The sequence below is a fragment of the Capra hircus genome, chromosome 1, assembly GCF_001704415.2.
Source record: "Capra hircus breed San Clemente chromosome 1, ASM170441v1, whole genome shotgun sequence".
In the NCBI taxonomy this organism is placed as follows: domain Eukaryota; kingdom Metazoa; phylum Chordata; class Mammalia; order Artiodactyla; family Bovidae; genus Capra; species Capra hircus.
This window is the reverse complement of record NC_030808.1, coordinates 83054290-83081808: the sequence shown is the minus strand read 5'-3', so window position 1 is coordinate 83081808 and position 27519 is coordinate 83054290. Positions and strand designations below refer to the sequence as shown.

The 27519-nt window shown below is 37.2% G+C and overlaps 1 protein-coding gene and 1 pseudogene across 6 annotated transcripts in view; both read left to right on the top strand.

Annotated features, from left to right (window-relative positions):
• The window catches only part of YEATS2 (YEATS domain containing 2), a 106964-nt gene that overhangs the window by 22986 nt on the left and 56459 nt on the right, over nt 1-27519 (top strand). For 5 of the 6 annotated variants that reach the window (XR_001917993.1, XM_018047375.1, XM_018047382.1 and 2 more), the window contains exons 3-7: nt 2756-2853; nt 3363-3455; nt 6124-6369; nt 8041-8156; nt 18639-18800. Coding sequence is in view for 5 of the 6 variants with exons in the window: in XM_018047375.1 (XP_017902864.1) it covers nt 2756-2853; nt 3363-3455; nt 6124-6369; nt 8041-8156; nt 18639-18800 (715 nt within the window). In the remaining variant the exon portion in view is untranslated. Of the gene's footprint in view, nt 1-2755; nt 2854-3362; nt 3456-6123; nt 6370-8040; nt 8157-18638; nt 18801-27519 lie in introns of those variants that run through there. The other variant, XM_013964174.2, reaches the window with a different exon arrangement.
• On the top strand, nt 23707-24260 carry LOC102187268 (annotated as a pseudogene).

Below are 27519 nucleotides of genomic sequence, written 5' to 3'. Positions count from 1 at the left end.
GTCCATGGGATTCTCCAGGCAAGAATACTAGAGTAGGTTGCCATTTCCTGCTCCAGGGCATCTTCTCGACCCAGGGATCAAACCTGTGTTTACTGTGTTGACAGTCAGATTCCTGAACACTGTGCCACCTGGGAAGATGCTTTATTGGAGTAGAGTTGATTTACAATGTTGTGTTAGTTTCAGGTATACAGCAAAGTGTTTCAGTTATACATATATTCATTGTTTTTAGATTCTTTTCTCAGATAGGTTATCACAGAATGTTGAGTAGAGTTCCCTGTGCTTTATAGTAGGTTCTTGTTTGTTATCTAACTTACATATAGTAATGTGTATATATTCATGCCAAACTCCTTATTTAATCCCCCAACATTTTTAAAGAATATTATTTAATACCTTAATTAGATATTTCACATGGTTCTCAGATGTGGTAGGTAACTTGAAGGTGGAATATAAATGACGGAAATTTGGGAAACACTGATCTCTGTACTTAGCTCTGGTGGGGGCACAGAGGCATTAAGTTACTTGCCTAAGATCATATAATTAGTGGAAGACCAAATCATCTACAATTACCCAGAATGTTTTAAGCTATCTGAAAAAAAAAAGTGGCTATATTTGAGTTTTTAAAACAAAATATTGCTGTTTATTTAAATAATAAATCTATGTAAGTTAGTACAGCTAGTTGAAGATCTCAGAGTCATACATAAGGTATTGCAGCTCCACAAACATCAAGGACGCCAAGGTTAATGGTGAAGGAAACTCTTGTCTGTGTAGGTGCAGTCAAGTCATATGGACCCCAGAAGTCTCTGTGGACTGAAAGTTATTAAATCAAATTTCAAATAATAAAAACATCTCACTGCAGCTTTTCTTCCAATTCAGTTGTAATTTTATTTAGAAGGATATGTCATTTGCTTTCAAAAACAAGTCCAAAAAATATGAAAGTATCATGAAACTTAAATTCATTATTCAAATGCATAGCATGGCATATCAGTTTTTATAATAAAAATAAGAATTGGGAAAGCTGATTGTTTTAGGAAACATCATAATTTCAGTTTAAATCTAATCTAACGTGTTCCCAGACATTTTATTAGCGTTATTTTTCCTTGTTCCATGAAAGAGATATTTTAGAATTATTTCTGAGGGCTTATGATAAATCCACCTTCAGTGATAACAGTCTCTGACTTTGATTTAGCCTCCCCTAAGATTATCGGCTGGTTTCTATATACAGGGTTTATGTATACAAGGATACATACCATAAAACTAGGCAATATTCTTTTCATCAGATACGAGGAAAGCTAGTCATTTGCTTCAAAGCAGGCATATCCACAAGAATGCTTATGCCAGCACTAGTTTTAAATTGGCAGTCTAGTGGCATATATTATGGGGAGAAAATGACATGGGTGATCAAGGGTCCAAATTTTCTTTGTAATTTTTTAAATACCCCAAAGCCTGGGTGGTAGTTATTTCATAATACAGACACAGGAATCATGCAAAATCCCAGGTTTTTCATTCAACTTTTTTTATTCTCTTGTAATCAGTCTACATTTCATAGTATATTTTAACCCTTTGAATTACGTATTACGTATTTGAGCAGTCATTATCTGAATTGAATTGCTTTCAGAGACGTCTTTTTTGCTGTATCCTTCAGGTAGTTGTGATCAGAAACTACTGACTTGCTTGCTAGATCTTAACTTCTGCCTTCTTATAAACTGCTCTTAGGTCACAGACTGCCTCTCCTTGTAGCTACCTCTTTACTTTCTACCTTGAGGTTATGGTTTTTTGGAAGTCACCACGTTTCTCTCAGAATCATCATAGGTTTCTTTTTCTTTTTTGGTAATTTTATTTTGATATGGTTTCAGTCAGGAAAATCACAAGGAAAACTTGTGTGTCTTTTTCCCAGATTAATTTACCAGTTGTTTTCATTTTGCCTCATTTGGTTTATCATTCTTTCCTCCCACCCCCAACTCAAACACACAGTGCATTTATGCAAGCAGATATATGCCATGGGCAGAACTCCGCCCATGGCAGATATATATGCACATCATTTTTTCTAAATCATCAGAAGATATATTAGACACTTGTAAAGTGAAGTGAAGTCGCTCAGTCGTGTCCGACTCTATGGTCTGTAGCCTACCAGGCTCCTCAGTCCATGGGATTTTCCAGGCAAGAATACTGGAGTGGGTTGTCATTTCCTTCTCCAAGACACTTGTAAACACTTGTGTATTTCCTTGGAACAGATTTCTTATGTAACCACAGTACAATTATCAGAAGTAGGAAATTTTAACATTTTACATCATATCTAATCTGCAGTCCACATTCAAGATTTACTAGTTGACCCAGTATTATAACTGTTGCCCCCTCTCCAGAATCATGCAGTTAGTTTAGTTGTTATATCTCTTGGTCTCTTGTGGTCACCTCAACTTTTCTTTGTCTTTCTTGACTTTAATATTTGAATATATAGGCCAGTTAATTTTGTAGTATCCTTCAATTTAGGGTTGTCGGATGTTCACTGTCGTTAGAGGCAGCATTTTTAGAAGGAGTGCCACAGAGCGGTGGAATCTTGTCAGCACATCATGTCAGAAAACATAATATCAGTTTGCTTGAATATTAGTGATGTTAACTTTTCATTATTGGTTGTGGTGATCATAATTAGGCTTCTCCACTTCAGAGGTACTGTTCCGGGATTGCTTTTGTTGCTTGAATCAAGATAGCAACTGACTAACTGCATACTAACTTGGATTATTTTATGTTCTTTGTGCAGCTCGAGATGCTGCTGTGCAGAAAATTGAGACTATTATCAAGGAACAATTTGCACTTGAAATGAAGAATAAGGAACATGAAATTGAGGTCATTGACCAGGTATAATGATCTTACAGTGAAAAAAACAAAACTATTAAAAAAACTGTATGTAATGAACTTTTAAAATTGTTGAAGTAGAATTATAGTGTATTTTCCCCCTCTGATGTTCTTTTAAAAGGTGCTTTCTCATTTCATGGGAAAAAGACCTGTCTATGTTTTTTTTTTTTTCTTCAAATGAAATGGTACAAAAAGATAAAGAAAAAAATCACTTGAAATTCTGTCCCAAAAGGTAATTCCTGTTTGCTCTTGTGCTTTGTGGACAACCACAAATAAATGTCTTTGTGGACATTTCTCAGTGAATATACATATTTATTAATATGTCTATATATTCTTGCAGACATCATATTTTGTCATCCTTTTAAATATTTTGCCAATCTGAGGTGGGAATGGTCATTTCTATTAGTTTTTCTTTGATTACTTTTCAGGGTCATCTGCATTTCTTATTTATGAATCATTTGTGTATATTTTCTGTTATTTCCATTTTTAAAAATAATTAACATTTATTTTAGCGACTAATTGAGGCAAGAAGGATGATGGATAAACTTCGTGCCTGCATTGTTGCAAACTACTATGCTTCTGCAGGACTTCTGAAAGTTTCTGAGGTAAGTTTTCCTCATAAGCAGTCATTTCTGGCCACCTATATAGATGTGTGAAGAGAAATTAGTGTTGATGTAGAATCCCTGCCTTCAAAAATTTCTCATATTGACCTTTTGAATTCAAGAAGCCTAGCCTGCCTTCCTGGGTATATATTAATACATACAGTTATCATTGTGTTCACTCATATCCTTCAGTTATACCTCTCTGCACTGTCAATAATGATAACTAACATTTTATTTTCTTTCACTTAATTCTTCTTTAACTAATTTTTAGCACTGTTGTTAGGTTGTATAGATACAAAGATGAGTACAACTCAGTTTTAACTTGCCTTATTCCTCTCATTTCCTTATAGTTGGCTTTGGAGTAAATTATAGATCGATTGATTTTTCTCTGACCTTTTACTGCTAATGAATGGCAGTTTTTACTTTCAGTAAATTTACCCTATTCAAGAAGTCCTGATTTTTTTCCTGGCTACTTTTTTGGAAAATTTTCAAATACATAGAAAAGGTGAAATAAGTACTTGTTTATGCATCACTTAGCTTCAACGATTTTAACAATTTGCCAAGTTTACTTTATCATCTTTATTTTTCTTTGAAACCTTAAAAAGTAAGTTCCAAGCATCATGATGCTTCATCCCTAAATACTTAATCCTAAGATTGTCTTCTATGTAGTCATAATACCTAAGAGATGAGCCCCTAATATTATCTGATAACCAATCCATATTCAGACTTTTCTCAGTTTTCCCCAAAATATCTTCAAAGTTGTTTTTTTTTTTTTTGGCAGGATTCAGTCAGGGTTCATGGAGGGGAGTGTGGTGGCATACTGCTTTGTGTCATTCCCTGTGGTTTCTACCGATAAGAGATACCTGTTATGTATGGGTCTTCTTGTCATCATGTGGAGCTTTAGAGTATCTATGATACTTGGAGAAATTTGAAGCATTGAGATTAATCTTAGATAGTAGTTAGATAGATATTAATCTTAGATAGCAGAAGTTTCTGTATTACATTTTAGAGTCTGAACTACTTTTCTTGGGCTACCATAACAAGTTACCACAAACCTGATAGCTTAAAACAACAGGAGTTTATTATCTCCTGCTTCTAGAAGCTAGCAGGCCAAGATCAAGATGTGTTGGGTAGGCCATGCTCCCTCAAGACTCTAGGGAAGGATTCTTCTCCTAACATCTGGTGGTTACTGGCAGTACCTGGCATTGCTTGGCTTGTAGCTGCATCATTCCAGTTTCTGCCTTTAACTTCACATGGACTTTTCTCTCTATGTGTCTTCTCTTTCTTTTTGTATCCAACTTTCCTTCTTGTGGTACACTAGTCATTTGAGTGAAAGTGAAGTGAAGTCGCTCAGTCGTGTCCGACTCTTTGCGACCACATGGACTATAGCCTACCAGGCTCCTCCATCCATGGGATTTTCCAGGCAAGAATACTGGAGTGGGTTGCTATTTCCTTCTCCAGGAGATCTTCCCGACCCAGGGATTGAATCTGGGTCTCCTACATCTGAGCTACCAGAGTGAGGCCTCCCCAAATCCAATATGACATCATCTTAACTTGATTACATCTGAAAAGAACTGATTTTCAAATAGAAACGTTCATAGGTTCTAGGTGGACAAGAATTTGTGGGAGATAACTGTTCAACTGAGGGCAGATTCCAATGTCATCTGTTATACAGCTTGCCATTGGAGTCAACAAGATGGGCGTCAAGCACTGGCAGCTGCATTACATAGGACTGTAGCTCCTCTGAAGAGCTGGTTATTCATTTGATGTTTTGTTGTCCTTTTTTTAAAAAAACTATTTAACAGTACCGAACTGTGCTATTTGATGGTCTAGAAATGCACTGATTTTTGTTATATTCTGATTAGGATTTATTTAAGGATATTTAGGTATGTTTTTGTTTATTATCATCTACCACTTAAAATTTATTTTAGTTTGCTCTAACAAAATACATTTATAGCCGTAAAGTAAACTTTCATTTTTGAAACTAGGCCTTGTTGCTTTGAACTCTGAAACACTAGCCTCTGACTCTCTTACTCACTAAAACAATTATTTTAATTTCAATTAAATAATTTCTAAAACTTGCTTCTTGGAAGTAACTACAGTGTATCAGTAGTACAGTATATTAAAAATCTTTATATTTTTGTAGGAGTGTTTTATTTAGAGCGGATGATGTATTTGAATCAAGCAATATCAGACTTATTTTTTAAAGTCAAATCTGACTTCCATGTGTTACTATTAATATATATTTATCTTTACTTTTCATTTACCTTCTGAGAACTTGAATCTTTAACTTTTAGTGTTAGGACCTTTGCATAATTATTTCTCATTCTGTACTTTTTATTGATTTGGTCTCTATTTTATGGGGGTAGGTGACTCAGATGGTAAAGAATCTGCCTGCAGTGCAGGAGACCTGATTAGTCCCCTGGGTCGGAAAGATCCCTGGAGAAGGGGACGGCTACCCACTCCAGTATTCTTGCCTGGAGAGTTCCATAGACAGAAGAGCCTGGTGGGCTATAGTCCATGGGGTCACGAAGAGTCAGACATGACTGAGTGACTAAGCACAGCACAGCCGTGATCCCAAAATAGATAAGGGTTTTTGGAAAGATCAAATTTTTGCCTACTTTCGCCGGATATGATTTAAAGTTTGTTTTGCTTACTTTCGTTTTTGCAGGGATCAAAGACATGTGATACAATGGTTTTTAATCATCCTGCTATCAAGAAATTTTTGGAATCACCATCTAGGTCATCATCTCCTGCCAATCAGAGATCAGAAACACCATCAGCCAATCATTCAGAAAGTGATTCTTTATCTCAACACAATGACTTCCTATCTGACAAAGACACTAACAGCAATATGGATATAGAAGAAAGATTGTCAAGCAACACGGAGCAGAGACCAAGCCGAAATACTGGAAGGGTATATAGTTGGATGGGTGGAAGGGAGGCAAAAGAGAAGGGAACCAATATTTATTAAGTATGCACACAGTATTTCATTTTATTGGAACCATAAATATAAGTTAATTATCACTTTTAGAGATGGGGAAACTCAGTCTCTATGAGGATAAGGTTATAGTTGTCCACAAGTATCAGAACTGAGAATCAAACCTCTGTCTTTCTGACTTTACAGTTCAAATCTCTGATCGTCACCCAACTCCCAGAGTCCATTCATGTAGATAGGGTAGGAAAGAAACCTTGAGGAGTTGGCAGTACCTTAACTTTGCCCAAGGTCTTTCTACTTTATCAAGTTTATTCTCTCAAGAGCAGTGTCTCTTCAGTAGTTCCTCTTTGAAATTTGATGTTCTAAGATGCTTTAATAACGGAAAGAAACTTGAAAAATAATAAGTAGAATTGAAAGCTGTTCATTACTCTTTGATCCTGTCAGTTTGTTATTTGAATTCCCGTCTCACACTGCTCTGAAATTCTCGGTATTATACTTGACTATCAAATCCCCATTGGATAAGACCAGTGGTTTTTCTTAACCAGATGTTCTGTGATAGAGGAAATTCCTAGGTTGCTTTCTACATACTCAGACATCAAAGATTTGATTATTTTTGATAAAAATATTTTCTGGGGACTTCCCTGGCAGTCCAGTGGTTAAGGCTGCACTTCCAAAAAAAAAAAAAAAGACTGCACTCTTCCAGTGCAGAGGGCATGGGTTCAGTCCCTGGTCGGGAAAACTAGGATCCTACATGCTGTGTCATGACCCACCCACCCCACTCCAAAAAAAAAATTCTGATTACAAATTCATTCTGTTCATTGTTGAAAATTTTAAACTACAGAAAAGTAAGGGAGAACAGAAAAGTCATTCATAATTGTACTATCCCAAATCAAAACTGTTAATATTTGGATTTAGTTGTATAACTTATGCGGAAATACTGCATATGTTTTTCTTTTTTAATTAAGGTGAATTTAGGTCATGCTAGTCATAGGATTCAGAAACCTGCTATCTTTTATGTAATATACATGCTCATGTTCATGTAACATACTTAGTGTTTACTGTGTACCAGGCACTTCCTAAGAACTGTACAATACAATCAGAGATGCATACTATTATCACCCTTATTTTATAGATGAGGAAACTGAGACAGAGAAGTTAAGTGATTACCAAGATGATACATCCAGTCAATGTAAGGTCCAAGTCTTAAACACTGGCTGTGTTTCTCCATAGTCAAACTTTAACTTAACCATTATGTGTAAACTGCTTCATACTGAAAAATTTGTAATAGTTTAGAAGGTTGGAAAAAAGGTAAATTTCATTGACCTTATCACCCATTCCCATTTCCCAGAGGTAACCTTTGTAGTAGTTTCCTGTGTATTCTTCCACATCCTGTTTGCATATACAAAGCCACTGTGTATGACTATTAAAAGCACACATATATGTGGAGTTACAGTGTACAGACTTTTTCTATAATAGAAAAATTACAGTAAAATTATTCTTTCATACTCTGAGAGGAGCCGTAAAACCAGAGAATTTTGTAATTAAAAGAAAAATTGAGTTAGTCCATTTGTACCTTGTATGATTTTGTGGTTTCTACCTATTGAAAATTGTCCAAATTGAGAATGAAATTTGATTATGATTTTTTTCTAGGACACTTCTAGTATTGCTGGCTCCCATAAAACAGAGCAGCGGAATACTGATCTTACAGGAGATGAGACTTCACGACTTTTTGTAAAGAAAACAATAGTAGTGGGCAATGTGTCCAAGTGAGTATTCAGTTGAATTGTCTCATTTTCAGTCATCCAGTTTGGGTAATACTCTGGCGTATTATTATCATAGTATTACAGTAGGAATAGGCTTCAGGAATTCTTTTTCCCAGACTCTTAGTTGTTTTAAAAGTAAATGAAGGTCCAGAAACTTGAGACTGCTTCAGTGTGTCTGTTCATCTTTGACATGGAATAAAATTGTGCTTAGTAAAAAAACTTTTTGCAGACATGAAGTTCTCTGTATTTTTTAAAAACACTTATTTGGTTGTGCCAGGTCTTAGTTGAAGCATGTGAGATCTAGTTCTCTGACCAGGGATCGAACCTAGGCCCCTGCGTAGGGAGCACAGAGTCCCAACCACTGGACCACCAGGGAAGTCCCAGTTTTATATATTTTATTAAGCATGTAAGTGTGGATAACTTGGGAGGAACTTTGACTTCTTCTGATTTAGTTCTATCGTTAGGGGCCTTACCTAATTCCTAAAAATGTTTGTTTGGTTGCTCAAATTGAAATGTTTTAAATTTATAACAAAAGGTTATACAGTAGGTCTTCAGGACGGAATTCCTCCAAGCTAAAGGGCTATCTAACGGTGTGTCTCATGCTGTCTAGTAGGAGCATCATCATTTTTGCCAAGTGTTTAGGAATGGGTAAAGACATAAATCTTCAACAGCTTAAGAATGTTCAGTCAGTTCAGTTCAGTTGCTCAGTCGTGGCCGACTCTTTGTGACCCCATGAATCACAGCATGCCAGGCCTCCCTGTCTATCACTAACTCCTGGAGTTCACTCAGACTCACGTCCATCGAGTCAGTGATGCCATCCAGCCATCTCATCGTGTGTCCTCCCCTTCTCCTCCTGCCCCCAATCCCTCCCAGCATCAGGGTCTTTTCCAATGAGTCAACTCTTCGCATGAGGTGGACAAAGTACTGGAGTTTCAGCTTCAGCATCAGTCCTTCCAAAGAACACCCAGGACTGATCTCCTTTAGGATGGACTGGTTGGCTCTCCTTGCAGTCCAAGGGACTCTCAAGAGTCTTCTCCAACACCACAGTTCAAAAGCATCAATTCTTCGGCGCTCAGCTTTCTTCACAGTCCAACTCTCACATCCATACATGACTACTGGAAAAACCATAGCCTTGACTAGATGGACCTTTGTTGGCAAAGTAATACCTCTGCTTTTCAATATACTATCTAGGTTGGTCATAACTTTCCTTCCAAGGAGTAAGTGTCTTTTAATTTCATGGCTGCAATCACCATCTGCAGTGATTTTGTAGCCCAAAAAATAAAGTCTGCCACTGTTCCCACTGTTTCCCCATCTATTTGCCATGAAGTGATGGGACCAGATGCCATGATCTTCAGTTTCTGAATGTTGAGCTTTAAGCCAACTTTTTCACTCTCCTCTTTCACTTTCATCAAGAGGCTTTTTAGTTCCTCTTCACTTTCTGCCATAAGGATGGTGTCATCTGCATATCTGAGGTTATCGATATTTCTCCCAGCAATCTAGAGTCCAGCTTGTGCTTCTTTCAGCCCAGCATTTCTCATGATGTACTCTGCATATAAGTTAAATAAACAGGGTGACAATATACAGCCTTGACGAACTCCTTTTCCTATTTGGAACCAGTCTGTTGTTCCATGTCCAGTTCTAACTGTTGCTTCCTGACCTGCATACAGGTTTCTCAAGAGGCAGGTCAGGTGGTCTGGTATTCCCATCTCTTTCAGAATTTTCCACAGTTTATTGTGATCCACACAGTCAAAGGCTTTGGCATAGTCAATAAAGCAGAAATAGATGTTTTTCTGGAACTCTCTTGCTTTTTCCATGATCCAGCGGATGTTGGCAGTTTGATCTCTGGTTCCTCTGCCTTTTCTAAAACCAGCTTGAACATCTGGAAGTTCACGGTTCATGTATTGGTGAAGCCTGGCTTGGAGAATTTTGAGCCTTACTTAACTAGCGTGTGAGATGAGTGCAATAGTGTGGTAGTTTGCGCATTCTTTGGCATTGCCTTTCTTTGGGATTGGAATGAAAACTGACCTTTTCCAGTCCTGTGGCCACTGCTGAGTTTTCCAAATTTGCTGGCATATTGAGTGTAGCACTTTCACAGCATCATCTTTCAGGATTTGAAATAGCTTAACTGGAATTCCATCACCTCCACTAGCTTTGTTCGTAGTGATGCCTTCTAAGGCCCACTTGACTTCACATTCCAGGATGTCTGGCTCTAGGTGAGTGATCAGACCATTGTGATTATCTGGGTCATGAAGATCTTTTTTGTACAGTTCTCCTGTGTATTCTTGCCACCTCTTCTTAATATCTTCTGCTTCTGTTAGGTCCTTAGCATTTCTGTCCTTTATTGAGCCCATCTTTGCATGAAATGTTCCCTTGGTATCTCTAATTTTCTTGAAGAGATCTCTAGTCTTTCCCATTCTGTTCTTTTCCTCTATTTCTTTGCATTGATTGCTGAGGAAGGCTTTCTTATCTCTTCTTGCTGTTCTTTGGAACTCTGCACTCAGATGCTTATATCTTTCCTTTTCTCCTTTGCTTTTGGCTTCTATTCTTTTCACAGCTATTTGTAAGGCCTCCCCAGACAGCCATTTTGCTTTTTTTCATTTCTTTTCCTTGGGGATGGTCTTGATGCCTGTCTTCTGTACAGTGTTATGAACCTCTGTCCATAGTTCATCAGACACTCTGTTTATCAGATCTAGTGCCTTAAATCTATTTCTCACTTCCACTGAATAATCATAAGGGATTTGATTTAGGTCATACCTGAATGGTCTGGTGGTTTTCCCCAGTTTCTTCAATTTAAGTCTGAATTTGACAATAAGGAGTTCGTAATCTGAGCCACAGTCAGCTCCTGGTCTTGTTTTTTCTGGCTGTATAGAGCTTCTCCATCTTTGGCTGCAAAGAATATAATCGATCTGATTTCGGTGTTGACCATCTGGTGATGTCCATGTGTAGAGTCTTCTCTTGTGTTGTTGGAAGACCCACCCATCCTGGGTGGCCCCACATGGCATGGCTTAGTTTCATTTAGTTAGACAAGGCTGTGGTCCGTGTGATCAGATTGGCTAGTTTTCTGTGGTTATGGTTTCAGTGTATCTCCCCTCTGATGCCCTCTCGCAACACCTACCGTCTTACTTGGGTTTCTCTTACCTTGGACGAGGGTATCTCTTCACTGCCGCCCCTCCTGACCTTGAACGTGGAGTAGCTCCTCTCGTCCCTCCTGTGCCCACACAGCTGCCGCTCCTTGGACGTGTGGTTGCTCCTCTCGGCCACCGCCCCGACCTCGGGCGGGGGGTAGCTCCTCCGGCCGCCACCCTTGACCCTGGACGTGTGGTAGCTCCTCTTGGCCGCCGCGTCTGACCTCGGACGTGGGGTAGCTCCTCTCGGCCGCACCTGTGCCGACACAGCCTGGCACTCTCGGTCTCCACCCCTGTTATCTCCTCACAAAACTTTATTTGCTCTTCTCCTCACTAGGCATTTCCTCTGTGCTGCTTGTCATTTTTGTCACATTATGTCGTTACTTCCAGTTTTCATATATCTTTTCCAAATCAGACTGGAATCTCTTTAGAAAGTGTATCTTGTTTGTTTTTGCATCTTGCAGTAGTTGGTGTTCAGTAAATGTTGATTGGTGAATCAATTGATATATTTATAAAAATTTACATTAGATTCAATTATTGAAACTAAAGGATTCAGAATTACACTGAATATCTGGGGAGGGGAATCAGATGTCAGAGGAGTCTTCCAAATCCCAGTTAATGAACCACTGATAAACAGAAAATACATTAAGAATCTAAGGATAATACAGAGATGCTCAGTAGTCTTTGTAGTATTTAAATGGAAGCATAAAATATGACTAAGGTAATTAGGTTTCTATTTTACAAGTTATTTTAGAATTAGCATGCATTTAGCTAAGGGAACTAATGTGTCGTGTTGAGGTCTCACATATAGTACAAGACATGTCAGCCCAGAAAAGACCAAAACTAGAAATTCAGATAGGCTCACCAGGCCACGAAAAGACTGCAGAGAAACAGTTACTGACATTTTCAAACAATTCTGTGTAATTTGTGGGTTTTGGGCTTTAAGGCCAGGTGGACTTTATAAATAAAGCGGAATGATCGGCATGAGAGTTATAAAGTCCTTGTTTGTTCTGGAAGAGGGTAGAAATATTGATTTACTTTAAACTTTGTTAAGAATACTTGTTAGAGTATCTAAGATAACAACTAAGAGAAAAGACAGAGAGATTTAAACTTTGAAAGTAGTAAGAAGGGCTTCCCTAGTGGCTCAGTAGTAAAGAATCTGCCTGCCAAAATGCAGGAGATGCGGGTTCAGTCCCTGGGTCGGGAACATCTCCTGGAGAGGGAAGTGGCAACCCACTCCACTATTTTTGCCTGAAATCCCATGGACAGAGGAGTATGGTAGGCTATAGTCCATGGAATCGCAAAAGAGTTGGACATGACTTAGCAGCTAAATATCATCATCATCAATACACAGAAGTTGATTGTTTCTGTATGACAAACTTACAGAAGACAACTTTTAAAAGATACATTTACTCTAGCAATAAAAAAAATGTAGCATAATAAAAGATATGCTGGCCTTTTATGAAAATAAAAATTTTATTGAAACACATGAAGGAACTAAATGATTAGAGCAGTATGGCATGTTCATGGATAGGAAAGCTCAGTGTTGTAAAGATAACTCTTCTTCCTAAGTTGATATGTAGATATTCTGATTAAAATGCTGATAGGGCTGGCTTTTATATATGGAAGAGCAAAGATAAAGATAGGACATGAGTACGCCTAAAGAAAAACTGGGTTAGGCAACTTGGCCCACTGTATCGCTAAGGATAACGATAGACATAGATGAATTTACAGAAGGCCATGACCATATTTTCCAACAGAATGTTATAAGGGGGTCTCATGAAGTAAATGGCGACCCACTCCAGTATTCTTGCCTGGAAAATCCCATGGATGGAGGAGCCTGGTAAGCTACAGTCCATGGGGTGGCAAAGAGTCGGACACAGCTGAGTGACTTCACTTTCTTTCTTTTTTTAATGAAGTAAAGCCAGAGTGGCAAAAGGAAGGGCTGAGGATTCTAGTTTTGCCATGGTCCGTACTTAAGGAAATGACTTGTTTTCTTTAAAAACAAAGAAACCACTGGCAACCTTGACGGCAATGAGTAGGAAACAGAAGAGTTCAGAGTTCTAACTTTTGAACCTGAATGAAATCACCCCACAGGCTAGAGGTTTCCTAACCCAGGAATAAAGTATGCTAGCTTGTTTCTACCTAGTGTACCCACTTAGCAGGAAAAGCAGGATTTTTTTTTTAATTGCCTGATGATAATTAGAAAACAAAACAAAAACTTCAAGGGATTGCCTCTTCAGGCCTCCCCCCACCAAAAAAAAAGTTTAAAGAAAAGGGTTAACTGCAAAGACTTTCTTTGGTTAGGTAATATGGCTGTTAAATATTGCCTGAATTTTAGGGTTTTTTTAAATGGAAAATTTTCTCCAACTCTTCAGCTCCTGATAACCATTTTTCTACTCTGCTTCTATGAGTTTGATTTTTCTTCTTAGATTTCACATAGACGTGATACCAAGCAGTATTTGTCTTTCTTTGCTTGACTTATTTCACTTACCATAATGCCATCAAGGTCGGTCTATCCATGTTGTCAAAAATGGCAGGATTTACTTTTTTCTTAGGACTGAATAATATTCCTGTGTGTATGTTAATATGTTTATCTATCTCCTTAAAAATAGTTTTGTTTAATTGAAGTACAGTTGATCTAGCAACATTATACTTGTTTTAGGTAGACAGCGTAGTGATTTGATATTTTTATATATTGCAAAATGATTACCACAGTAAGTCTAGTTACCATCTGTCACCATAGCTATACATTACCTATACATTACGTGACTTGTTTATAACTGGAAGTTTAGTTTGATCCTCTGCCTATTTATAAATTAGATTTTTTTGTTTTGTCTTTGTTTTGCTATTTTGTGAGTTCTTCATGTTTTGAATATTAACCCTTTATCAGATACATGATTTAGAAGTATCTTTTTCCATTCCATAGGTTGTCTTTTCATTTTGTTGGTGGTTTCCTTTCATGTACAAATGCTTTTTAGTTTGATGTAGTTCTACTTGTTTTGGTTTTATTGCCTCTGTGGTTTTTTTTTAAATAAATTTTTATTTTTGCTTTATTTTACTTTACAATACTGTATTGGTTTTGCCATACATTGACATGAATCTGCCACGGGTGTACACGAGTTCCCAAGCATGAACCCCCTCCCACCTCCCACCCTATATCATCTCTCTGGATCATCCCTGTGCACCAGCCCCAAGCATCCTGTATCCTGCATTGAACATAGACTAGCGATTCATTTCTTACATGATAGTATACATGTTTCAATGCCATTCTCCCAAATAATCCTACCCTCTCCCTCTCCCACAGAGTCCAAAAGTCTGCTCTACACATCTGTGTCTCTTGCTGTCTTGCATACAGGGTCATCATTACCATCTTTCTAAATACCATATATATGTGTTAGTATACTGTATTGGTGTTTTTCTTTCTGGCTTACTTCACTCTGTATAATTGGCTCCAGTTTCATCCATCTCATTAGAACTGATTCAGATGTATTCTTTTTAATGGCTGAGTAATACTCCATTGTGTATATGTACCACAGCTTTCTTATCCATTCATCTGCTGATGGACATCTAGGTTGTTTCCATGTCCTGGCTATTATAAACAGTGCTGCGATGAACGTTGGGGTACCCGTGTATCTTTCAATTCTGGTTTCCTCGGTGTGTATGCCAGCAGTGGGATTGCTGGGTCATAAGGCAGTTCTATTTGCAATTTTTTAAGGAATCTCCACACTGTTCTCCATAGTGGCTGTACTAGTTTGCATTCCCACCAACAGTGTAGGAGGGTTCCCTTTTCTCCACACCCTCTCCAGCATTTATTGCTTGCAGACTTTTGGATCGCAGCCATTCTGACTGGTGTGAAGTGGTATTTCATTGTGGTCTTGATTTGCATTTCTCTAATAATGAGTGATGTTGAGCATCTTTTTATGTGTTTGTTAGCCATCCATATGTCTTCTTTGGAGAAATGTCTATTTAGTTCTTTGGCCCTTTTTTTGATTGGGTCGTTTATTTTTCTGGGATTGAGCTGCATAAGTTGCTTGTATATTTTTGAGATTAGTTGTTTGTCAGTTGCTTCATTTGCTATGATTTTCTCCCATTCAGAAGGCTGTCTTTTCACCTTGCTTATAGTTTCCTTTGTTGTGCAGAAGCTTTTAATTTTAATTAGATCCCATTTGTTTATTTTTGCTTTTATTTCCAGTATTCTGGGAGGTGGATCATAGAGAATCCTGCTGTGATGTATGTCGGAGAGTGTTTTGCCTATGTTCTCCTCTAGGAGTTTTATAGTTTCTGGTCTTACATTTAGATCTTTAATCCATTTTGAGTTTATTTTTGTGTATGGTGTTAGAAAGTGATCTAGTTTCATTCTTTTACAAGTGGTTGACCAGTTTTCCCAGCACCACTTGTTAAAGAGATTGTCTTTACTCCATTGTATATTCTTGCCTCCTTTGTCAAAGATAAGGTGTCCATATGTGTGTGGATTTATCTCTGGGCTTTCTATTTTGTTCCATTGATCTATATTTCTGTCTTTGTGGCATTACCATACTGTCTTGATGACTGTGGCTTTGTAGTAGAGCCTGAAGTCAGGCAAGTTGATTCCTCCAGTTCCATTCTTCTTTCTCAAGATTGCTTTGGCGATTTGAGGTTTTTTGTGTTTCCATACAAATCTTGAAATTATTTGTTCTAGTTCTGTGAAAAATACCGCTGGCAGCTTGATAGGGATTGCATTGAATCTGTAGATTGCTTTGGGTAGTATACTCATTTTCACTATACTGATTCTTCCAATCCATGAACATGGTATATTTCTCCATCTATTAGTGTCCTGTTATTGCCTCTGTTTTTGGTGTCAGATCCAAAAAATCATTGCCCAGACAGATATAAAAAAGCTTGCCCTTTATACTTTCTTCCAGTTTTATGGTTTTAGGTCTTAAATTTAACTTGTGAATCCATTTTGGGTCGATTTTGGGTCTGTTGTGGATAGAGGTTCAGTTCATTCTTTTGCATGTGGCTTTTCAGTTTTCCCAGCACCATTTATTGAAACTATCCTTTCCCTCACTGTATATATTAGCTTCCTCCTTGGAAATTAATGACCAGTGTGAGTTTATTTCTTCTCTCTCTATTTTGTGGCATTGGTTTATGTGTTTTTATTCCAGTACAACACCGTTTTGATTACTGTAGCTTTGTAATATAGTTTGAAACCAGGAAACATGATGCCTTCAGCTTTTATCTTCCTTCTCATGATTGATTTGGCTATTCAGAATCTTTTCTCGTTGCACATAGATTTTAGGATTGTTTTTCTATTTGTAAAAAATGCCATTGGAATTTTGATAGAGATTGCAATGTAGTATGAACATTTTAACTGTTTTTCCAGTTCTTGAGCACAGAATATCCATGCCTTCTTCAGTTTCTTTCATCAGTGTCTTATAGATTTTTAGTTTTATTTTTGTTTACTGACGTATAGTTGATAGTGTCTTACAGTTTTCAGTGTACATATCTTTTACCTCTGGTTAAATTGCTAAGTGTTTTATTGTATTTGATGCTGTTGTAAATGAAATTATTGTCAATTTCTCTTTCTGGTAGTTTGTTGTCAGTATATAGAAACAACTGATTTTTTAATGTTGATTTTATATCCTACAACTCTACTGAATTCATTTAATAGTTTTGTGATGGAGTCTTTAGGTTTTTCTATGTATGATATTATGTTTTGTGCAAATAGAGAGAATTTTACTTCTTCCTTTTCAGTTTGCCTTTTATTTCTTCTATTTTTTTGTCTAATTGCTCTGGCTAGGACTTATAGTACTGTGTTGAATAAAAATGGCAATAGTGGACATCCTTGTCTTGTTCCTGATCTTAGAGGAAAATCTTCTGGCTTTCACCATTCAGTATGATCTTAGCTGTGGGCTTGTCATGTGTGGCTTTATTATTTTAAGAAATGCTTCCTCTATATGCAGTTGAGAATTTTTATTATGAGTAGATACTGAATTTTGTCTAATGCTTTTACTACATCTTTTGAGATGATTATAAAATTTTTAGCCTTCATTTCATTAGTGTGATGTGTTGCATTGATTTGTAGATGTCAAACCATCCTTGTATGCCTGGAATAAATCTCACTTGCTCATGTTGTATGATACTTTTAAAGGTCTGTTGAATTCTGTTTGCTAATGTTTTGTTGAAGAATTTTGCATTTACTTTTATCAAGGATTGTTGTTTAGTCACTCAGTCATGTATGACTCTTTTGTGACCCCATGAACTGTAGCCTGCCATGCTCCATTGCCCATGGGATTTCCCAGGCAAGAATACTGGTGTGGGTTGCCATTTTCTTCTCTAGGAGATCTTGCCAACCCAGGGATTGAACCAGCATCTCCTGCATTCGCAGGCAGATTCTTGACCAGTGAGCCACCTGGGAAGCCCTTTATCAGGGACACTGGCTTATAATTTCCTTTTCTTGTAGTATCCTCACTTGGCTCTGGTATTGGTAATTTTGGCTTCATAAAATGAGATCATTGAGTGTTCCCTCTTCTTTTATTTTTTGGAAGAGGTTGAGGATTGGAATAAAATCTTTATCTGTTTGGTAGAATTCACCCTTTAAACCACTGGTCCTGGAATGTACTTTGTTGGGAGGTTTTTGTTTGCTGATTCAGTCTCCTTGCTAGTAACTGTTCTGTTCAGATTTCTATTTCTTCACCATTCAGTCTGGGTAGGGTGTCTATTTCTAGGTTTTATTCATTACTGCTAAGTTGTCCAGTTTGTTGATGTGCAATTGTTCTTAGTCTTTTATGATCTTTTGTGTTTGTGTGGTATCAGTTATAACATCTCCTCTTTCATTTATAATTTTATTTGTTTGAGTCCCTCCTCTTGGTAAGTCTGTGTAAAGATAAAATTTGTCTTATTTTATCTTTTCAGAAAACCAACTCTTCTTTCTTTGGCCTTTTCTGTTGTGTTTTTAGTCTTTGTTTCCACTCTGATCTTTGTTATTTCTTTCCTTTTCCCAACTTAGGGTTTAGGTTGTTTTTCTCTTTCTAGTTCCTTAGGGTATAAAATTAGGTTATTAATTTGAGATCTTTTTTTCTTTATGTAGGCATTTATCTCTATAAACTTCCTTCTTAGAACTGTTTTTGCTGCATCACTGCAGTTTTGGTATGCTCTATTTCCATTTTCAGATGTCTCTAGGTATTTTTTTAATTTCTCTTTTGATTTCTTTTTCTCCCTATTAATTGGTAAGTAGTATGTTGTCTACTCTTCATGTATGTGTAAATTTTCCCATTTTCTTCTTGTAATTGATTTTTAATCTTGTTTTAAGTAGTAGTTAATTGGTTTGTTAGGAACAAAGATTTCAAGTCGTTTTTTTTTCCCCTCCCTACTCTAGGTATATACCTCCTGATAAGAGAGAAGAAAATGACCAGTCAACCCACAAGTGGATGGTATATGTCCGAGGCTCTCGTAGAGAACCCAGTATTAATCATTTTGTCAAGAAAGTTTGGTTCTTTCTTCATCCCAGCTATAAACCAAATGATCTTGTGGAAGTTAGGTGAGCACTATTTGAGTTATTAAACCTGAGAAGTACAGAATTACTGAAGTGGAAGGAAAGTGGTTTAACTCAAGAACACACCTTTGAAATTCTTGTATTATTAATAATTTATTCAGCTTTGGCTTTTAGTCACAATATAATTTTAGCTGTGGTTCTTTATTGCAGATTTCTGTCTCACTAAACAGGTACCATCCCCACCTGTCAGGTTGTTACCATATGAATTACACCAGCTTATTCTCCTCTCCTCTGGAAATAACTTGTTTATATAGATAGAGATAAATATAAAAATGTTACTGTTTTAATGATTATCAGAATATATTAGAACTTAATAAAGGATTCTGACTTTATAGAAATACTTAATGTTGTAAGTTCCCCATGATCTCACCCTCTCAGAAGTAACCTTTAATGATATTTTTTCTCTTTTAATCTAGCAGAGCTATTGAAGTTTTTTGTTGTGATTATTTCACAAAGATGGAATGATTTTATACACACACAAACACACACATTATATATATATACACTTGTAAAAATTTGTTTCATTTAGGTGTATTGTTCATATCTATATGTGATGTTACCTATCACCCATATGTTCACTATATGAATGTATTGTAGAAGTGGTTTTGGTTTATTATCAGTGAAATCTGTATCTTCAGCTTTCTTTAGAACATTCCTTTAGAGCACTCCTGACTCTGAAGTAAAACCTGACTAATTCCTGAGAACACTGTTTCTCCTGAGAAAACTTTCAAGTGGTAACTTTTGTTTTTGTTTTTGTTTTTTTTCCCTCTTACACACCGTATATACCATTGGTTCTAGAAATGGGTGCTTGTCTGTCTTGCTTGTATTTGTGGCTTCCAGACCAGTTTTCCCCTTCTTTTCTCTAAAAACTTCTGCTCCTTTGAAATTTTATAAGATCTGCTGCTTCTCCTTTTTGGGAGCATTTACTGATTTCCTAGTCATTCCTCTTTCAAAAACAATTGTAGCACCTAGTGTGCTGATATTCTCTCTACCAGTACTCTTGCCATCACTCTTAGGACTTTGGCATGCAGATAGACAAGTCTTCCAAAACCTTGGTCTCCCGGTTCATTGATTTCCTTACTTTAATAATAATAATATGGTAGTGATATACCATGGAATCTAAGCTGAGTAAGGAGAGAAGGAGATTACATTGGGAGATTACATAATAGCAGTAATGGGTAGTGAAAACTGTTATGGACAAGAAATGAAAATCTCTGTGGGGGTCAAAAAATAAATCTATTTCTAATAAATAGATTATAAATGGAGCTGGAAGATAGGCGTTGGTGAAAAAGTCAAATACTTGGAGATGAGATTTTGTAGCTAGTACACAACATTTATATTCTTCATATGGATATTTAGGTATATATTAATTATCAGCTGATCTGTCCTTTAATATGCACTTAATTCTCATAAAAACATGGATCTGATGCTAGATTTTGTTAATTTGATTCCTGTACTAATACTATACTATTTTAATTGTTTCGCTTAATAGAATATGCTGATCTTAGGTAGAGTATGTTCCCCTGATCATTATTATTATTATTATTCTACAATTTTTGTCTTGGTCATTCTTGAGTACATATGTTGTTCCAGGTTACTTTAGATTCTAAGTGTCGATTTATGGATTGAAATCACATTGAATTAATGATTAATTTTCATACTTTTCATGATATTGAATCTTTCTATCTTGTCTACCCAAGAGAATGAATCAGTGTAAGAGTTTTCCAGTGCAAACAAGGTTTTTTTCTTTTACTTCCTTTATTTTCTTGACATATTTCATTTGATAGAACCTTGGAAAAGTGTTGCTGTTCTGTTTTATTCTAATGGTACAGATTGATAAAGGAGCAAGTACATTCATAGGCTCTCAGACAATAGAGTTGAAAAAACCTTGTGATTTTGTTTCAATCTATACCTGGTTCATGAAACCTTTTAGAAATACCCAGTACAGCTCATCTAGCCTCACCTAGAATTCCACTGGTGACCTAGATTTGTTTTCTTTGCTAGGAATACCATCTTCCTATTGTCTGTCTTCTTTGCTTATACACACATACATATGCTTATGTGTACACAGTGTAGCTGTCTTTCTTAAGATCTGCCATTTATCCTTTAAGATATAACTCAGAAGTTAACTTTCTCAATGATTCCTTCTTTGCCCTACTTTCTTACAGGGGTTAAAATACAAGTAAATGATTGTTTACTTGAATTCTTGGAATAGTAACAATATTTTGTACTTTAAGATAACTTAAGATTAACAGTATTTTCTGAGTTTAGATATCCTAACTCCAAATTAGCCTATTGTTTAAGTACAGATATTTTAGTGATTTTGTTAAGAAATAGTAGGTGAGTTTAAAAAGCACTTTGTCCATAAAGGTATAAATATTAATATAAAAAATATGTCTTAATGTCCAGGCAAAAAATTCCATACAGTAAAACAGCAGCAACAACAACACTGTTTTAGGAAAGCATTTTATTTAATATAAAACATGTGAATCAGTTAAAATGTATTAATCATATTTTTTTATTGATGATAAACATCTGATTTACTAAAAGTGGGGTTAGAAGCTCATTATGTAAAACCCTAATACTTTAATGATGCAAATCAGTGCCCATGTTATTTCTCAGTTCTCATCCCAAGAATTGGACTTTGTGAAACACATGGCTTCCTTTAGGTTGTAGAAGAGTATCATGCAATAATATATGAAATTATATTTACTAAGAAATCCAATCTGTAGGTAAAGGTCACGTTTATCAGATTGTATTTTAAGTCTGAGGAAATCTAGGGGAGAGATCATGCCATAGCTCCTTGTCAAATTTCTCTCTTGTCTTTTACATCTAGAGTATCTTCCGTTAATTGTAAATGAACTTTGTTTTGTGAAATTTATGAGGTTTCACATTTTCTGTTTGACTCATGCCACTTTAACAGTATTCCATAATTAACTGTGGTGCTATGTCTGACCAGTTAAGTTTTTCACAGGTTGTGCATTAAACTATTACCACATACCTTTCCCAAGAGCATACTTTACTGTGTTTTATTAAGTACAATACTATGATTTTTAAATAGTATTTTAAAAGAGAACCTTGCTTGTGTTTCTAGAGAAACAGTTTGTTAATGATCAACCATACCTCTGTTTTCATAGCAAGTAATGTATATACATTTGTTATTACACTTACTAATTTACATGTATGTCTCCCTTACTAGATTCAGAACTTCTGGATGTTTGGGAATTTTTCTTAATTGTCTTTATCTAGAGCCATGCCTAGCATATAGTAAATGCTCATTTCATGTTGAGTGAATGATGAATTCGTGATGTGGGCCTTTCTATTTGTAAGTGGCTATGTTTGTTTGGAAGTTTTTAATTATATTGAGGACTATAAAGAAAGTTGAGCACCTAAGAATTGATGCTTTCTAACTGTGGTGTTGGAGAAAACTCTTGAGAGTCCCTTGGACTGCAAGGAGATCCAACCAGTCTATCCTAAAGGAAATCAGTCCTGAATATTCATTGGAAAGACTGATGCTGAAGCTCTAATACTTTGGCCATCTGATGTAAAGAACTGACTCATTGGAAAAGACCCTGATGCTGGGAAGGATTGAAGGTGGGATGAGAAGGGGATGACAGAGGATGAGATGGTTGGATGGCATCACGGACTTGATAGACATGAGTTTGAGCAAGCTCCAGGAATTGGTGATGGACAGGGAAGCCTGGCATGCTGCAGTCCATGGGGTCTCAAAGAGTCGGACACAACTGAGCGACTGAACTGAATTATATTGAGGAGAGTCCTAACTTCCTTTAACTTCTAACCAGTACACTTCCATATATTTTGTGACACCACACAGAATCATTATAAACTCTTTTCCATATAGCTGTTGTTCAGATATTTTGAGAGCACTGTTAGGTCTCTTCTGTTTTCCTCCAAGCCAGACATCCACATTTGTTTCAGTTGTTTATGTGACTTTGTGTTCCTCTGCCCTCCAGGTTATATTCTCTGGCACATTCCAGTTTATCTGTATTTTTAAAATATTCTCCTTAGAACTGAACTTTAAACTTCAGGTATGACAGAACATTAACCTGTGTTCTTGATTTAATTTAACTCTGTGTTCTTTACGAGACTTTTAAGATATTTCTTGTGTCAAAGTATCTAGAGTAATGTGATGAGTAGGTGAGATCTTTTCAGCTGACTTGAAATTTAAGGATAATCTCTCTGAACCAAAGTGCATGTGTGTTTCCCATGCACTGTGAATCTCCTTGTCAGAGCACATTACTTGATGAAGAGCATGGGTAGATTCTGCTCCAACAAACCATCTGTTTTCCATTAAGTTCAGTTGCTATGGCCATCCTTAGCCAACTTTCTAAAAGCTGTGACTGTAAACTTTGATTTTAGGCACAAGATAGTCACTACATGTTTGCTAGGCTTAGGACTTGATACAGGGATTTCAAACATGAAGAACACATGGTACCGGTGTTAAAATATTCCTGGCCTTTGTATGTGAGAGACTACAATGGACTAGGCCCCCAAAGGACTGTCCTAGTGAGCCTCTTCAAATTGTATCATTTAAAAAAAAAAAGGATCACGGGGGTGGGGGATGGGGGCCAGCACTCTGGAGCCTGTTACTTGAGATTAAATCTCAGATTCACTACTTAATTGCTCTGTGACCTTTGGCTAGTTACTTAGCCTCACTGTGTCTCAGGATGTTTCATATTGTGGTTATAAAGATTAGATTAGTTAATAGATATAAAGAGCTTAGAAGAGTAGTAGGATTATGCTAAACAATATAGGTATTTGCTTCTGCTGCTGTTACAAGGAACAGAATGTGTTTACCCTTCAGGGTGGACAGCTTAGTGGAATGTTTTAGATTTTTTGAAGGTCCTATGGAGGAAGAATTTATTTGTGATTGCAGAAAGCATACAACTTGCAGGAAGAAAATGAAATCTTTTTTATAACAGAGCTCTTCAGAAATGTAAGCCCTTTCTTGCTCCCTGGCCATCTTGGCAGATGCTCTTGGTTGGGGACATCCTGTACCTAAGACCAGAAGATGGTGGCCGCAAAGAAAATAACAGAGTCACTGGAGTCAATCAGCTCTGGGCTTCAGCTGGTTAAGAAAAGTGGAAAGTATGTGCTAGGCTATAAGCAGACTCTGAAAATGATCAGACAAGGCAAAGCAAAACTGGTCATCCTCACCAGCAATTGCCCAGCCCTGAGGAAATCTGAAATAGAGTATTATGCTGATTGGCCAAAACTGGTGTCCATCACTACAGTGGCAATAATACTGAATTGGGCACAGCATGTGGAAAATACTGCAGGGTATGCACACTGGCTATCATTGATCCAGGTGATTCTGATATCATCAGAAGCATGCCAGCACAGACTGGTGAAAAGTAAATTGTGTACAAATTTTCTTTAATAAAACTGGCCAGGCACAAAGACAGAAATATAGATCAATAGAACAAAATAGAAAGCCCAGAGATAAATCCACACACCTATGGACACTTTATCTTTGACAAAGGAGGCAGGAATATACAATGGAGAAAAGACGATCTCTTTAACAAGTGGTGCTGGGAAAACTGGTCAACCACTTGTAAAAGAAAGAAACTAGAACACTTTCTGGAGAAGGCAATGGCAGCCCACTCCAGTACTCTTGCCTGGAAAATCCCATGGACAGAAGAGCCTGGTAGGCTGTAGTCCATGGGGTCGCTGAGGGTCAGACACGACTGAGCGACTTCACTTTCACTTTTCACTTTCATGCATTGGAGAAGGAAATGGCAACCCACTCCAGTGTTCTTGCCTGGAGAATCCCAGGGATGGGGGAGCCTGGTGGGCTGCCATCAGTGGGGTCGCACAGAGTTGGACACGACTGAAGCGACTTAGCAGCAGCAGCAGCAGAACACTTTCTAACACATGCACAAAAATAAACTCAAAATGGACTACAAATCTAAAAGTAAGACCAGAAACTATAAAACTCCTAGAGGAAAACATAGGCAGAACACTCTGACATAAGTCACAGCAGGATCCTCTATGACCCACCTCCCAGAGTAATGGAAATAAAAACAAAAATAAACAAATTGGACCTAATTAAACTTAAAAGCTTTTGCACAACAAAGGAAACTATAAGCAAGGTAAAAAAAATAACCTTCAGAATGGAAGAAAATAATAGCAAACGAAGCAACTGACAAATAATCTCAATATACAAGCAGCTCAGTACCAGAAAAATAAATGACCTAATCAAAAAATGGGCCAAAGAACTAAACAGACATTTCTCCAAAGAAGACCTACAGATGGCTAACAAACACATGAAAAGATGTTCAACATCACTCATAATGAGAGAAATGCAAATCAAAACCACAATGAGGTACCATCTCATGCCAGTCAGAATGGCTGCTATCAAAAAGTCTACAAACAATAAATGCTGGAGAGGGTGCAGAGAAAAGGGAACCCTCTTACATTGTTAGTGGGAATGCAAACTAGTATAGCCACTATAGAGAACAGTGTGGAGATTCCTTAAAAAAATGGGAAATAGAACTGCCATATGACCCAGCAATCCCACTGCTGGGCATACACACTGAGGAAACCAGAATTGAAAGAGACACGTGGACCCCAGGGTTCATCGCAGCACTGTTTACAATAGCTAGGACATGGAAGCAACCTAGATGTCCATCGGCAGACGAATGGATAAGAAGTGGGGGACACATGTACAGTATTGTAAAGTAACTAGCCTCCAATTAAAATAATTAAACTGGCCAGAGCTTATTTAAATTAAAAAAAGAAATGTAATAGGAAGTTTCATTAGATAGTGGATTTGGGGTAACTAGAAGTGATCTTAAAAGACTGGCCATTTGAATTAATTAGTTGGACAAGGAGTTATGCTTCATTCTATATTTTTAAGAAAGCCATTTTTAAAGTCCAGTACTCTGTGAGTTTTTCTTGTTGGTTATTGATACATTTCACCCTCTATGAGGAATCTGTGCTGTGCTTTGTTGCTCAGTCGTGTCTGACTCTGTGACCCCATGGATTGTGACCCACCACACTTCTCTGTCCATGGGGTTTCTCCAGGCCAGAATACTGGAGTGGGTTGCCGTGCCCCCCTCCAGGGGATCTTCCCAACCCAGGTCTCCCACATTGCGGGCGGATTCTTTATTGTCTAAGCTACCAAGGAAGTCCAAGAATACTGGAGGGTAACCTGTCCCTTCTCCAGGGGATTTTCCTGATCCAGGAATTGAACCGAGGTCTGCATTGCAGGCAAATTCTTTACCAGCTGAGCTACCAGGAAAGCCTTTGAGGAATCTAGAAATACAGAATTATCTTCAAGGGAAGCAGTCCTTTGTTGTGTGAAACGCATAATATCTTTTGAGGTAGAATATTCGGTAGGTGATGTCTCATCTGTTGGTAGGTCTTAGATTCCTTTTTTCCTTCCAAAAATATGGTTAAGGAGGAATTTCCTGTTAAAATCCTTGTTCCTTTTTCCTGGTTTGTGTGTCTTCTGTCTTCCTGCAGTCCTTCCTATCCATTCACTAAAGTTTAGACTATAAATGATGGAGCACAACTAATTTACTCTATCCTTTGTAAGAGAAGTTCAGCATACAAACAGTATGATTGACGAATATTACAAGATGAATTTAGGCCATTCACTTAGCTTTACTGGAATTTAAGTGACTAAACCTATCATCTATAGAATTTTCTTTAATTATTCTTAAGTCCACTATGTTTCTAGGCCCCACTGTATCTCTGACTTTGGATTCCTTTTCAGACTGCTGCCTCAAGTCAACCTTCTCATTTGATCCCACGTCTCTTTTATTTCTGTCTGAATTTATGCTGACATCATGGCTACTTCTCTTGCTATCTCAGCTGGTTTCTTCCAAAGCACTCTTGTTTCTTTGCTTTCTTTTTTCCCTAGTTTATAATACAGCTGTTCCTTTCACTGCTTTCCAGGCTGCTGTCATACTCAGGGTTTTTCCTGCCTTAGGTTCTCCTGGTAGCCTCTGGCCTTGTGCCTGATGATTCATATCTGTTCTTGGACTCCTCTCCAGGGTGTGTTCTTGGACTCCCTCTACCTTACTGAATTCACGTCTCTCCTTAGTTTTCCAAAAGCAAATCCCACTGAAAGTACTTTCTCCCTGCAGTCTTGGTATCCTTTCTCATTATAGTAATTCCAGACCAGTGATTCATAATGAACATTTTCACTTTAAAGCATTCTCTCTTTCCTCCATTAACTTAAACCGTGTTATTCTTAAGTACATGGTTTCAATTGACCCCCATGGTTTCAATGGGGCCTCAATTACATTTTTAAACTTTTTATTATGGAAAATTCCAGACATAGACAAAGTAGAGTATATTGAATCCTCATGTACCCAACACCAATTATCAACAGCAAACCAGTCTTTTTCTCATCACTCTTCCTTTTTATTTCCTTCACAAATTAAGTTTTGACTGAAAATTCTCATTAGCAATCACACATTCCTCTCTATTCACTAAAATTATGTAAAGTCAGATACAATTTTTTTTAAGTCTTCTTAGTAGATAGCTTAAATAAATTTGTCACCTTTGGATTGAATATGGTTTATTTTGTTTTTGCCAGAGTAGAGGAATACGTGAGTGTTTAGGGGTAAGGAATGTCCCTCACAGCCTCTGTCAGGTAGCAGTCCAGGGTTCTGGCTTTAATACCGTCAAATCACCTTAATTCCCTGTCTATGAAAATAATGACACTGGATTA